General features: G+C 58.8%; 1 protein-coding gene across 3 annotated transcripts in view; it reads right to left on the reverse strand.

The window, feature by feature from the left end:
- The window catches only part of SRRM3 (serine/arginine repetitive matrix 3), a 190,281-nt gene that overhangs the window by 36,910 nt on the left and 139,142 nt on the right, over positions 1–14,229 (reverse strand). For all 3 annotated transcript variants that reach the window (XM_043531236.1, XM_037880792.2, XM_043531237.1), the window contains 6 exons: positions 12,853–12,882; positions 10,654–10,722; positions 8,209–8,244; positions 5,642–5,692; positions 5,430–5,534; positions 3,915–4,092 (listed from right to left, as the gene is read on the reverse strand). In XM_043531236.1, the coding sequence (XP_043387171.1) occupies positions 3,915–4,092; positions 5,430–5,534; positions 5,642–5,692; positions 8,209–8,244; positions 10,654–10,722; positions 12,853–12,882 (469 nt within the window). The remainder of the gene's footprint in view (positions 1–3,914; positions 4,093–5,429; positions 5,535–5,641; positions 5,693–8,208; positions 8,245–10,653; positions 10,723–12,852; positions 12,883–14,229) is intronic.

The raw sequence follows: 14,229 nt of genomic DNA on the forward strand, positions 1-14,229 counted from the left end.
CCTGATTCTGTTCTTGCTTACACTGGTTCCACACTCACATAGCGCCACTGACTTCAAGGGAGTGACTGGGGCTTCACGCCAATGCCACAGAAATCAGCTCGGTTCCGATTACCCGAACCTCAAATACCCAGAATACGTCCAGTTATCGCAAACAGGCTCACGGCCCCTGCTGTGTAGGAATTACACTGGTGCTGAGTCTTCGGTCAAACCGGGGTAAGCTTTGAAGGCAGAAGCGTAACATGGCTGTAAGTGAGAGGAGATCCACAGAGAACATCAGCTCCTCAGAGACCGCCAGCATCCCGAAGGATTCGTTCAGCCCTCGGACAGCTGAGGCTGGGGGCCGTACAGACAGACACAGCTGTTTAACACTGGGCCTGCGTCCAAACCGTGGTTCTCTGTCCATCACCCAAAGTGGGCGTCTAGTTCCAAACTTTATACTGGGCCCAAAGAGATCTCCAGATCTGGCTCCAAACTCAGGCCCATCTCGCTAACCCAGCTGCCTTTGACAGTCCATGCTTGGCTCTAACAGGAAAGGGCTGGATTTTTTTGTTAGTTTTAACCCCCTTCATGCCTGTCTGAGATAAATCCAAGTGAGGTGCTGGGGCCCCATGCGTGCCTGTCAGCAGCCATGGCTGGAGCAGACTCCCGCCCCTCAGCTTCAACAGGAGCCCTGTGCCCGGCGTGCTGACAGGATGGGGTCCTGGGTGATGTGGACAGACGAGCCCTTAGCAGCTGGGGTTCTGTCTCAGAAGCACCTGGGGGTTTGTTTCACACAACCTTGGCCGGGGTTTAATGGGCTGAAACAATTTGGATTCCAGGATTAGCTGAGAAAAAAACAAAAACAAAAAAAACCCGCAACAGCCCGTTTTAAAATTCAGCCCTGGGGTGGTAAGATCCCGAAGTACGGAACAGCCCTTCCCAGCAGGTGCCCAATGATCCCAGGTGCCCCACAAGCACCCAACGGCTCAGCCGTGAAAATACAGCCCTGCCGCGCAAGGAGCCTCCTCGCGCCCAGATGGTGTCCCAGCAAAGGTTGACACGAAGGGCCGGCTGGGGAGTTCCCCGCATAAAAAGTCTGGGTTTGTGGAAAGGAGATCCCCCCTCCCCCCCCAGGAAAATCCCTCTGTTGGTTTTCTCAACTGTCTGCTGCCAAGAGGTATCCCGAGCTCTGAGCTGGGTTCTGGGGACCTGGAGACCTTTCCCCACCTAGTGCCCAGCCCAGGGGAGCCACACGCTTTGATGGCCAGTGCCCTCAGGACACAGGAGGGAGCTGCCTGGGCTCAGTGACCATGCCTGGGGCTGGGGGATGTAGCCCGGCAGCCTTTGGCAGACCCAGTGCCTCCAGCAGCATTGTTCAGACTGTGCGTGTGTGCTAGGGACACACTGCTGGATGCCCGGTGCGGTGCAAGTCACACACTGGCCAGGCTGTGCTAAGGGTGTTCTTGCTTCATAGGCTAAGTTCTGTGCTGGCCTGACTGAGTCAAGAGGACTTGTTTCAGTGTGAACTGGCCTCTGTGGCTCCTGACCCAGGGCAGCTCAAAGGGCCCCCGAGGACTGAACCCCAGAGAAGATGCGGATAATGAAGAAGGATCAGTTATAACTATCCTCAACTCCTACACAGCTTTTCATCACAAGATCTCAAAGCACTTTGCAAATATTAAGGGCTGGATTCTGACCTCAGAGAGACTGATGGAAATCTAGAGCGACTCCACTAACGTCAGGGGACTTCCTCTGGCTTTAAAGCGGGGGTGAGGGGGTGAAATCTGAAGCTGGCCCTAGATAACGAAGCCTCCAGGCAAGTGTCGGTCATCACCCCCATTTTACAGATGGGGAAACCGAGGCACAGAAAGATTAAGCGTCTTGCCCAAAGCCACTCAGCAAATCAGGAGCAGAGACAGGTCAGAATCCAGGAGTCGTCACTTCACTAAGCCCACTTTCTAAGTCCCCCTGGGAGATTTTAAAACCCCACCATTTACTCTTCAGTCCAGCAAGTGTGGGAGTCTCCGTCAAGCATTCCACCCTGTCCCTGGCTCTGGCACGGATACGTTTGCCTCAGTCAAGTCCAGCTGCAGTGTACAGCAAGCCGGTCACTGCCAAAATACCAGAGGGACTCTGTTGAGCCTGCCCCTGGGATCTAACACCATGGTGGTGGACTGGTCCAGATTTCAGCTGGGGAGCACATGCACTGGAGGGTGGCAAAGGAAGGATGGTGTAATGGTTAGGACAGTAGCTAGGTTCAATTCCCTGCACTGCCACAGGTTCTCTCTGTGACCTTGGTCAAGTCACTTAGTCTCAGTTCCCCATCTGTGAAATGAGGATCACGGAAATGCTTTATCAGAACTGGCACTATTTATCCCGGCCTCACAGGGGGCAAACACCAGAGCTGGTTGGAAATTTTCAACAGAACAGGTCTGTCAGAATCTGCAGTATTGCTGAAATCAAAGTGTTTTGCAGGAACATCTGGATTTCTGTTGAAAACGTCATTAAAATTTCTAAACAAGTAGTTTGGACTGTTTCATTTCCTTTTGAGATGGTACAAAATGTTTCATTTTGACTTTCTCATTTTGTTTTGACTTGTAGATTATATTAATTTTATTATTGTATATACTTAACATTAATCGTAGTTTAGGGCTCCACCCTGCACAGAACCCCCAAACCACATGAAACTCTCCCGGTTTGGGGACAGCCCTGAACCCCAGCCAAGGTTCTCTGCCTGAAGCCAGGTCCAGTTCTGAGCGAGCAGGGCCTGGCTTAGGCTCCTGGGGGGACTCACCATCTTGCATGGTCTTAGCATGATACTAGGAGAAGCTCTCCAGATTCTACCAGGTTTTTCCCCCCCCTTGACTTTTTCAGGCTCCCAGGGGTTGAGTTCTATAGAGAGAAACCAAGGCTTCCTACCAAGCACTAGGGCCCCATGGCTCTTAGGAAAGGCCCGAAACTTTGTACGAGGAAGGAGGCTGTAGCCAAAGTGGGCGCAAAGCCCCCAGACGCAAGGGGAATAGCCAACATCTCTACAGCCCCTGCTCATGCAGAAGGACTGAGGCTAGCTAGCCAGACCTACAGGCCACAGGCCTCGCTCGCTCCATTGACTTTCATGGAGTAAGGGCGGCAGGGTGTGGCCATGGGGAAGGATCGGAGAGTGGAGTTAGAGGGGAAGACGGTGGGGGAGGATCCCAGCGGATGTGAGAGGAGGGCTCCTGCCACAGCGAGCTCCCTGACTAAGAGGGCTTCTGCCATTCCAGCTACGCCAGCCGCCCAGATGCATCGTGGGGAGGGTGGTGACCAACTTTCACCGCCTGTATCAGAGATGCTGCTACCCCTTGGTTATTTAGTCGGGCCCACCGGGAAGTGCCACGCAGGGCGGAAGAAGGCACTGAACGCTCCCCGCCCCTCCTCGGTGCCCTTGGGAGGAGTCAGTGAGGAGAGGGGAAGGGGCAGCTGGAAAAAAGCCCCGCTATTTGCTCCCCTCAGGGGTGTTTATTGGGAAATCTTGATGCAAACCGGGAAATAAACCTTGGAAAAGTGCTTTCTGCTCCCACCCACGCCACACGCCCCTCCGGCCACACCTGTCCAGTCCCCCAGCAGTGCATCGGGCTGCCCGGGCCTGGGCCCATGTCAATGGTGATGGGGTGGGGGTGGGGGTGGGGTTCGGTCTGTGCATGGCACGGCCTGTCCAGCAGACACAGGCCAGGCCTCTGGCCCTGCCCCGCGCCGAGAGCTGGGCTGCTCCCGCGGGATCACGGAGCTGGCACGGCTGGGTTTGCCAGCCCCGGCTTTGCAAGCACTGAGCGAAGTGACTAGAGGGGGAGGGTAGATGATGAGGGGGGAGGTTGGCGGGGTGGGGGAGCTGGGGAGGAGGAAGGCAGGGCAGGGAGGGGAGGGGGCGAACCGTGGTAACAGAAAAGCATACATACATCCTGCTGGTTTTCACCCGAGGGACCGTGGCTGTGCCGGCCATTCTGGGCGCTGCCCTTGTGCCCGTTCTGGTGCGGCGTGGCCGAGCGGCTGTGCCAGGTGCGAGAGGAGGACGGGCTGCGGCTGGAGCGGAGGCTGCCGGGCTTGTGTCCGTCCTCTCTGTGCTTGGGGGTTAGTCTGCGGGAGAAAGCGGAGGGCAGATGTCCATGGATGGGCTCCTCAGAGAGGCAAGGGGGCCGCGGCAGGCTGGCATAGCTCCAGTGCTTTCTGAAGGCGAGCATCTCGCTGACCGGCATTATACACATACACACAGATAACGGCAGGGCTGCCCCCACAGCACCCTCTGCTGGCCATGCATGGTGCTGCAGGCACTCCCTGCCTCAGTTTCCCCCTCCAACATGGGTCCCCACCCCCGCTGCCTTCCCACACAGGCTGGAGGTGGTGCCCTTGCTGAGCCCCCTGGCTAAGTCACTCACTAAATCTTAAAACCTTCCAGGGTAAGAAAAGGCCAAACAAACAAAAGGTTCTTCCACCTGCTGGGCCTCTCTTCAGCCCAACCTGCGGGCTCACCCCCAGCCCTGTGGGCTCCCTTCCAGTCCCTCTGCTCTGGGACAGAGCCCTGACTCCCAGCTGCTTCTCTGGAGCCCTTCCAGACCCTGCTTCAGGGCCTGCCACAGCAGCCCACATGCTCCCTGTCATTCCTTCCCAAACTGAGCCCTCTGCCCTTTTAAAGCCCAGGTGTTTACCAGGCTGTCACATGACCCCATTAGTCCCGCCCCCTCCAGCTGAGAGGCAGCTAATTACGGCCCGCCCCGGCAGGGCTGATTGAACAGGGCTGGCTGGTCCAAAGCCGGCTGGCCCTTAAAGGGGCAGGCCACCCTGTTACGCACACGCAGATACCTCTACACAGATGTGTCCGCACACATACCCACGTACACACACGGCGGGCCTGATTCTGACCTCACTTGTGGCATTTTACGTCACTGGGACTCCACTGAGGTCACTCCTTCAGCCCCGACTGCTCCAAAAGCATGAGTCAGGCCTCCCAAAATCGCGAGATTGGCGTAAAAATCAGATTTGTTAAAAAAAAAAACCCAACCGTTTGGGGCTCTTTATTTGCTGTCTGGTTTTGGAGCCTTCAGGAGTCACACTTCCAAGCTTTTCTCCTGACCCGCCCGGGCTGGAAACGCCCCCTGACTCCAGGAGCTGGGATTTTCAGAAAGAACCCCCAGGCGTGCCAGGCTGGTGCTGCAGCACGCTGCTGGGAGATCAGAACCAGGCCCCATCTTCTCGTCCCATAATACAAGGGGCGGTGAGAGCCAGGTCAACATGGGGGAGGCTGCAGATACATCGAGGCTCACGCGCACCTCTGACAGCCTCACCTGCACTCTGCTCACCCATCCCTTCCCAGCCCGCCACCCCAGAGCTGCCTTAAGTCCTCCCCCAACAGGTGGAGTTTTCCCCCACCTCCCGTCTCCAGGATGGGCCAAGGTTCCTTGGGGGACCAAACTTACCTGCCGGGCGATTTGGAGTGGCTGTAATCTGACGAGAGTGAAGTGCTTTGAGAGCTGCAGCTGCTGTGCCCGTGGCATCTGCGGCCTGGGGAGTTGCTGGGGAATCTGCAAGGGGGAGGAAAGAGGGAGAGCAGGAGGGTGAAGGACCTGGCCAGAAACCAAGGCCCTGCTCCCACCTGAAACCTCACCTGGGCTTGCATCTGAAAGCTCACCTCTTTCGCTCTTTGTTTTTCTCTTTCCTTTTGTTCTTGGGGCTCCGGGACCTACGGAACAGCAGAGAACTGAAAACACAGACGGCAGTGCGCGACCCAGCGTGTGGATGGGGAGGGGTTGTCTTCCAAGCTGCCATCCAACCGGCCAGCCCCGAGCGCGGCGCTCAGCATGGGTGCACATGGGGGCTGGCACCAGGAGAGGGAGCAACAGAACTGAAGAGGGGATCTCAGGACCCCTGCCACGCCCATCCCCATCTTAGCACGTGGGCTGAGACTGACAAGGCTGCATGCCCCACGCTGGGGCAAATTCTCGGCTGGTGTCAATGGCGTTTTGCAGGGAATCGGTCCCATCACCACTACAACGATCCCGGCCAGACTCACTCACTCGGTGTGCTGAGACCCCACTGAACTGTTGGGTGCATGTTTACCTTGGCCCAGCCCTGGTGATTTCCAGCATTGGGTGATTTGCATTGGTTTCCAATCACCGCCCCCCCCCCGCCCCCGCTTTGAATTTTGAGTTCAAACACCCTCCCCCCACCCTCGCTCCAAATTCAAAGCAAACCTCCTTCAATGCAGGGGGAGTCTGGCACCGGTTTCGATGCTAAACCAGTGAGTAGCCCAGGTTGGCCGAACACCGGGCCCCACGTGCCAGTGAACCGTGGCTCCGTTTCACGGGGATTCTCCATCACCCGCGGTCTTTAAATCGCGACGGGATGTCTTTCCCAAAGAGATGCTCCCGCTTGACCAGAAGGCATTGGGCTGGAGGCAGAATCACTGCGGGGCTCCCCCGGGCTGTGCAATGCAGGAGATCAGATCGCCAGGATCCCGGCTGGCCTTCGTATCTATGACTCTAAGTCGGCCAGATACCCCAAAGCCGGAGGCCTATCTCATGGGCTCGGGTCACAGGACAGGATCTCACTGTTCTACCCCCACCCACTGTATCCCCCGCTCCAGTTTTCCTGTGCCCTTTTTTCGCCCATTTCCACCATCAGAGGGCAGCAGCGTACCGACACAAAGCCAGGCCACGGGTTTGGCAAGGCAAGGTGCCTAACCCCCCTCACCCCCTGCAGGAATGGGAGAGGGGCTTGTCAGGAGCCCTGGGTCCGGGAACAAACGTGGGCAAGGTTGAGCGGGGAGCCAGGGTTGAGGACCGGGCCCGTCTCCCCTAGCGCCAGGGGGACGTCTCCATTGGAGCTGGAGGTGTCGTTTCCAGCTCAGAGGGACGAGCCCGCGCCAGCTCTGGTTGAAACAGCAGGCTAAAAAGAGCAGCGTAGCTGCTCGGGAGGAACTATCCGCCCTGAGCACGTCCCGAGCATCTCAGACCGGATCGTGCTCCGGGGGCAGCGCCTGGCACCACCGCGCCCACACGACCGTTAGCGGGTGGGTCTCCTTGGGGTGGAAATCACACCTCCGGCTCCAGCCTCGTCGTGCCCCAGACCTGGACCCATTGAATCCCAGCGGAATGGCTGATAAAGGGCCTGGCTTTTCCATCCCCTCTTGAGCCTTGTTTCAAAACACAAGGCAGAGGGCAAAGGCTTGCCGGAGCGGAGCGATGTGCTTGGAGTTAGACCGGCAACCTGAACTAAGGCACGGATCCTCATGCTGCTGGGGGGCCAGGGGGAGGGATCCTGGATCTGGCGGTGCTGCTGGGGGGGCAGGGGGAGGGATCCTGGATCAGGGGGTGCTGCTGGGGGGACAGGGGGAGGGATCCTGGATCTGGGGGTGCTGCTGGGGGGACAGGGGGAGGGATCCTGGATCAGGGGACTTGCAGGGGGAGGAATCCTGAATCTGGATCCCCCCGGCTGTGTAAGCTGGAAAGCTTGTCTCCCTCCCTAACAGAAGGTGGGCCAATCAAAGATACCCCCTCCCCCAGGTTGTCTCTCTAATCAGTGTAGAGGTCAGGGAGGCACATCAGACACATGACAGTGGCTTTCTTTGCCTTCCTCTGAAGCATGGAGCCTGCCATCTGCAGGGCACCGGGCTGGCTTGACAAGCGGCCTGATGGCTCCCAGGGCCTGTTCCAGTGGAGAGAGTCTGTATTATCTGCACGCCGAGGAGCAGATGTAGCCCTTTCGCAGCGACCCGGCCTTGCCGAGTGCACAGGAGGCTGGGATCTGTTGGGAGCAGCCTCCCTGGGGCCGAGCCGGTACGCACGGTACCAACCTGGAAGTGACTCTTTGCGAGCGTCTTACCGGTGGCCTCTGCTGGAGCAGGGGAGGAGATCAGTGCTGGCGGTGAAGTGAAGATGGGGTGTCACCGTCTAGCAGCTCCACCCCGAGCCCCCTTTGCTTCTGGCTCCCCATGGCACGTGCCTCTGGTGTGCAAATGAGCCTGGCCCTGCTCCCGCACCCACTTGGTGTTGACACAGTCAAACAGCTCAGGGGCACACGACCCTGCCTGCTTCCCCTCTTCGGTGAGGCCACCCCTGAACGGTCATTGGCAGGGAGCGAATTTCCCTCGGGGCAGGGGACGGCACAGGCCGGGAGGGAGGAGAGGGTGCCGTGGGGGCACCACCGGGCGGGGTGGGCCAAGCTAGGGAGTGAGGCTCTTGCATCGATCACTCTCACCTGTGTCTTCTCTTCTTCCGGGATCCAGACTCAGACCTAAGGGACGACAGGGACAAGAGAAACAAGAGACAGAAACAAAGCAGATGGGTTGAGTTGCGCCCTGAGGGGGTCAGCCCGGCAACTGTGACGCCCCGAGGGAAGGGAAACTGGTAGCCAGGGAGCCAACAGTGCCCTTATATTTCAGTGGTGCGTCTACATACCCCCCTACAAACTCTCTGTCCACCCGTCCCCATACATACCTGCCTATCCAGCCCTCCAGCCCCAGCTATGCCCACCTATTTATCTACCGCAGACAATTGTATTTCCATGTTTCACAGCCAGCTCTCCAGTGAAATCATTTCACCCGCAAACCACCTGCAGCTGAATCTGGGTGGGAGGCGGCCGTGGTTTAAACAGCCCATGGCATAGCAGCTTGGAACAGGGGAGGCAGAAGAATCCTGTGTCCATTTGAAATGGGGCCGGCGGGAGGGGCTGGGGGTGTGTGTGTGGGATTTAGTTCAGAATAGAATGACCTGCCCAGGGACTGAGGCAGGGCCCCGGGGCGAACACCCCGACTTATACAAAACATGGGATCTCCACTAACCACAACTGGCCAGGCCCTTGATTTTACATCTGGGCCCAAAGAAGCCACCTTCACCAGCGCAGCGCCCCCAGCACCATGCCGGGCCGTCGGCTCCGCGTGCTGATTCAGAGATACTGCACCACCAACACCAGCTGTGACTTCCTTGGGGGGTTATATTCCAGGGCTGAGCCAGCCCTGCCCTGGTTACTTTATGAGAGCTGATGGGCTCGCAGATCAAGGCTCCGGATAGCAGCAATGCTCAAGTCTGTCTGCTTGCTACCGTAACACACGAGTGTAATGTCCCGCAGTAACACCATGGCTGAACACGCAAGAATAGCTGCGTCCTGCAGTATACCCAAGGACGGCTGCATATTACAGTGTCACCGGCACGCTACAAGGCCTAAATCAGCTCCTCTAACCGTGTCTGGCCATCACCTTCTCTGGTTCTGGTCCAGCTGGGACGAGTGAGGTGCTGTCGGGATCACACCTCCCTGGGGCGTGTTACCGCCCCCAAAAGAGGAGGGGTAGGGGATCAAAGATTTATCAATGATCATTTATTCAAACTTTGGAATCCTTGAACCCAATAAGATGGCAGTGTGCAAAGGAACCAGTCAGCTGCCCGGCAGGCCGGAGAAGGATTGGCTGAGCCACCTCTGAGGTCACCCGGGTGGTGCTTTACCTCTCGGGATGCTAGTCGCAGGGGGACACAGGAGCCAGAAGGGTGGGTGTGTAATCTGAAGGAAAGCGACCCTGCCCGGTGTGGTCTCTGGGGTGGGGGTGACCCTACATGATTGATCTAAGGAGGGCAGGGGGTTCTCCACCTGGACCCTACCGATGCCACTCCTTGGTTGGCCCTTGGGATTAGCACCCTGTGCTCTCTGTCCACCAGGGAGCGCCACCCCACGGTGCAACGAGGTCCCGGCTGAAGCCCAGGTTGAAGGGGAGACACGGGGTCAGCGAGGTTGGGATTTCACTGGCAGAATAGGAGGGACTCGGTGTCACCGGTCCCTGGCTGCGCAGCCACGGCGGAGTCTGGGCCTTAGCCCCCGCGGGGAGACGCCAGGCAGTGCGAGCGGACAGTATCCAGCGTGACTCCGTGTGGCGCTCTGCCCCCCTGTAGGGCTGGCCGGGCCATGGAGAGAGGTTGACGGGCCCGCTACGGCCTTGGCTGACAGAGGGGGCTCCTTTCGCTCAGGCAGGAGAGGCTCCTGCTTCAGGATCCAGAGGCCCCAGGGTGGATCCCCACTGCCGACGACCCGCCGGGGGGGCTGCAGCCTCAGCTGAGCAGCCCCGCTGTACTGGTTACAGCCCAGTCCTATCTCTCCTTCAGGGGGCCGGACGCCGCATGCCTTCTGCCAAGAGGCCATTTGCACCTGGGCGGCCCCGAGCCCTTCCAAACTCCCCCCGCCCCCAGCGGGTGCTATCTGGAGCCTCTGCCCGCTGCATCATAATCCCCAGCGATGTCCTAATTGCTTCTGCACTGGTCATTTATAACATCCCGCTGCCCTCCTGTCCTGGGGGGGATGACTTCATTACCCGGGGGCGGGGGAGCATTGAGTTCAGGTTTAAGGGCCTTAATCCAGGCAGCTGCTTTGTAAGCCGGATCCGCTGCTTGCCATGCATTATTCACGGCCCCGGAGACCCGCAGTGCAACACCGGCAGCTGCCGGAAGCTGTGGGGCCGGAGCTGGTTTTGAGTCAATCGAATTCCACCAAGGTGAGCTTTGGCCCTTCCCCCCAAGCCACGGACAGATTAACCCTTTCCGCTGCGTGGCCCAGCCCAGCCCAGCAGGGAGCGAGCTGGGGAATGAGGGTGGAGAAGGATGGAGCAGCGAGGGGAAGGTTCACACAGAGAGATGGGGCACGACTCCCCCATCCCAGTACCTGTCTCGTCTGTGTTTCTTCCCGTTCTTCTTTTTCTTCTCCTTCCGGAGCGGCGAGGAGCTGTCGCAGCTGGAAAGCAAACATGGGTGCCTTTGAGTGGCGGGTGGGGTGGGACCTTCCTGCCCCGGGACGGGGCCTCCAGAGGGCCGGAGAGTTTGCTGGGACCAGTGTCTGCGAACACGGCCCCCTCCTGCCCACGCCTCTGAGCCGGATACCCGGCATGTGCCAAACCCTCCCGAACAGCCGGTGCCATGTCCCCATGAGCCAGCGCACACCCAGCCCGACGCAGGGAGGTTTCAGAGAGAAAGGCTGAGATCCCTCCAAGCGGCCAAAGGGATTTGGACACTGAATTATAACCGGGTGTTCAAATCCACTGGGTGGCTTAGAAAGTCTCAGCCAGCAAAAACAGAGTCAAGAGCATTAGAGAGGATCTGAAAAATGGGGGAAAGGATTTTCCTGGGCGGTCTTTTGGTTGAAATTTTGTTTAAAAATGTGATTGAACTGTTGTTTTTTGAAACGTTTTGGCCAGCTCTAAAAACACTTCTGTTGCATCTCAGTGCCACCTTGTGGTCCCGGCAGGATCTAACAGGAAACGGGCCACAAAGCCCATGGGCCAAAGACTCCTAATGAGTATTATGATTTATGCTAAGCGTTGGCGCTGTCCAAACACAGACTGAACTGGGAGCCCCGGCCCCGAAGAGCTTCCAGTCTGCGGAACCTTAATACACCCAGCTGGAGTCAGATGCGCCAAAGCCCTTAACGCTGGCGCTTCCACGGAAGTCCCCGGGAAATCACCCTTCTGCAACTCCTGGCAAACTATGGCCCGCGGGCCACATCCGGCCCGCCAGACCATCCTGCCAGGCCCCTGAGCTCCTGGCAGGGGAGGCGCCCCCGGCCCCTCCCCTGCTGTCCTCCCTCCAGCTGCCAGACGAGCTGCTCTGAGCGGCATGGTAAGGGGGCCAGGGGGTCGGATAAGGGGCAGGGGGTCCCAGGGGGCAGTCAGGGGACAGGGAGCAGGGGGCGGTTGGATGGGGTGGAGGTTCTGAGGGGGGTGGTCAGGGAACGGGAGGGGTTGGATAGGCGCGGGAGTCCCGGGGGGCCTGTTAGGGGGCTGGGCGGGGGGTGGGGGGGTTGGATAGAAGGTGGGGAAGTCAGGGGACAGGGGGGTTGGATCAGGGGTGAGGTCCCCGGGCCAGTTAGGGGCGGGATCCCGGGAGGGGGCAGTCAGGGGACAAGGAGCAGGGGGGTTGGATAGGTCGGGAGTTCTGAGGGGGGCAGTCAGGGGGTGGGAAGTGGGAGGGGGCAGATAGGGGGCGGGGGGGTTGGATCGGGGGTAGCCTCCCGGCGGGGGCAGTTTGGGGTAGGGGGTCCCAGGAGGGGGCAGTCAGGGGACAAGAAGCAGGGGGGGCTGCATGGGTCGGGGGTTCTGAGGGGGGTAGTCAGGGGGCAGGAAGTGGGAGGGGGTGGATAGGGGGCGGGGGCCAGGCTATTTGGGGAGGCACAGCCTTCCCTACCCAGCCCTCCATACAGCTTTGCAACCCCGATGTGGCCCTTGGGCCAAAAAGTTTGCCCACCCCAGGTTTAGGGGCTCAGGATGTGACCCTGAATCCACCATGTTGTTGACATGATTGTTAAAGGAAAGCATTTCACCGGCCCCTCAGAGTGTCGCCGCACTGGCCGCACATGTCGACGCTCCCTAGCTGGCTTTGGTCTAGTGGCCACTCCGCTGTGCAGCGGGGGTCCCGGGCGGGCAGGGCTAGCTGCAGATTCCCTGCTATTGTTCCTCAGGCAGCTAGAGCAAAGCTACCCCGGCCTGTCTCCATGGGCTGCAGTCACACCTGGGACTGCGGTGGAGACGCGCCCGGAGACACCCACCCCGCTGGTTCAGGGAGGCAGCAGTGCTTGGCAGCCGTGTGCCGGGCATTGGCTTGGCACGGGATATCCCCTGTTCCCGAGCCAACTGGGCCACAGCTTGACTTCAGCGGGGCTTTGACACGGACACGGCCCGGGCAGACGCTGGGGAGGGAGCCGAGGGCTTGGCCCAGTGCTTGCAGCTCTGGGACTATGGACTTACCTAGATAGGGGGGAGCGCGCTGGGCTGGAAAGAATGGCCAGCCTGCTGCCTCCTCCCATCCCATCCCATCCCTTACATTTCAGGGGGGCCCGCGAGGAGGACGAGCAGGCTCCCGCGTCACTCACCTGCGCTCTGATCCGGGTTTCCTCTTTTTGCTGGCATTGGGGGAGGAACCAGATAAACCACGTTACTGGCAGCAATGTCTTTCCTGTGGGCAGAGGGCCAGAGCCCAGGACCCATTCAGGAGCTGGGCCCCTGATGGGGACCACTTAGCCCTTCTGTAGGGCTCGGGGCCCGAATCCTGCTCAGTTCCCACCACGCTGATGCTGAGCATCCATCTCCCCCCCTACTGGGGCGGGCCTGCTCCCAGCATGTGCCCTGAAGTTTGTTCGGCTGGGTGATGGCACGTCTCCTAATGACATAATTACATGCAATGATTATCTCATGCACGCACAGTAATTGCCTCGTTAGGACGTGGCATGGCAGAGAGGGGAAACATTACGGGGCTGGTTGCATTCCAGGACAAAAAAAGAAGACATTTACACACACACAAACTCCCGTCAGAGGAGCCAGAGCTCCCAGCAGCAGAGAGAGCCGGGCAGCTCCAGACAAGGAGGGGATGGAAGTGGCCACGGCGGCAAAGGGTCCTTGAACGTGCTTGATTGCGCTTGGCAATTGGGGGCGAAGGGAATTATCCCTCCGCTGTTATCTCCTGTTCTCAGTTTGCATTTGAGCGAGGGTGGCCATATTTACCAAAGTAAAATCGGGACCCCGCACGGGGCTGGCCTAAGCTGCCTTTCTGACATCACCACTTGCCTGAGGACACACACAACCCCCTCTCTCATGGGGCTGCCCCAAGCCGCCTGGCATTGCTGCTCGCCCAGAACTGGGGCTGACCACCCGCGCCCCGCACTGCCCTGGGCTGACTGACCGAGCACCACGCTGCCCGGGACTGGGTCTGTCCACCTGAGCCTCGCGACTCCCTGACTCCCCAAGACCCACGTCACCCTGGACTGACTGCCTGAGCCCCACCACCCAGGGCCTCATCTTCCACGGGTCTCCCCAAACGTTCCTCCACATCCCATCAGCTGGCACACTTGCCAACTGATCAGAGCAACTTGCAACTGTCAAGAGCAAATGGGACAAATGCCCAGGGTTGCCAAAAAAAAAAGCCAGGATGTCTGGGACAGGGCTTAAAAAGGGGACTGTCCCGGCCAAAACGGGACGTATGATCACCCTAATTTGAGCCTTACTGTAAGGTGCATGTCTGGTTGTGTGTGTGCTCGTCCCTCTAGTGGTTGTGTGTGTGCATGTCTCTATCTCTCTGTTATCTTCATCTCTCTCTCTGGGTAGCTCTTTGTGTGTGTTCTTGCTTTGCGTGTGTGTGTGTGTGTGTGTGTGTGTGTGTGTCCATAACAGTGTCTTTCCTTCTCTGCATGTCTCTGGATCTGTGCGTATGTCGGTGTTGTATCTCACTCTGTGTGTGTGTGTGTGTGCATAGA

This window comes from Chelonia mydas, chromosome 17 (genome assembly GCF_015237465.2).
Source record: "Chelonia mydas isolate rCheMyd1 chromosome 17, rCheMyd1.pri.v2, whole genome shotgun sequence".
NCBI lineage: Eukaryota > Metazoa > Chordata > Testudines > Cheloniidae > Chelonia > Chelonia mydas.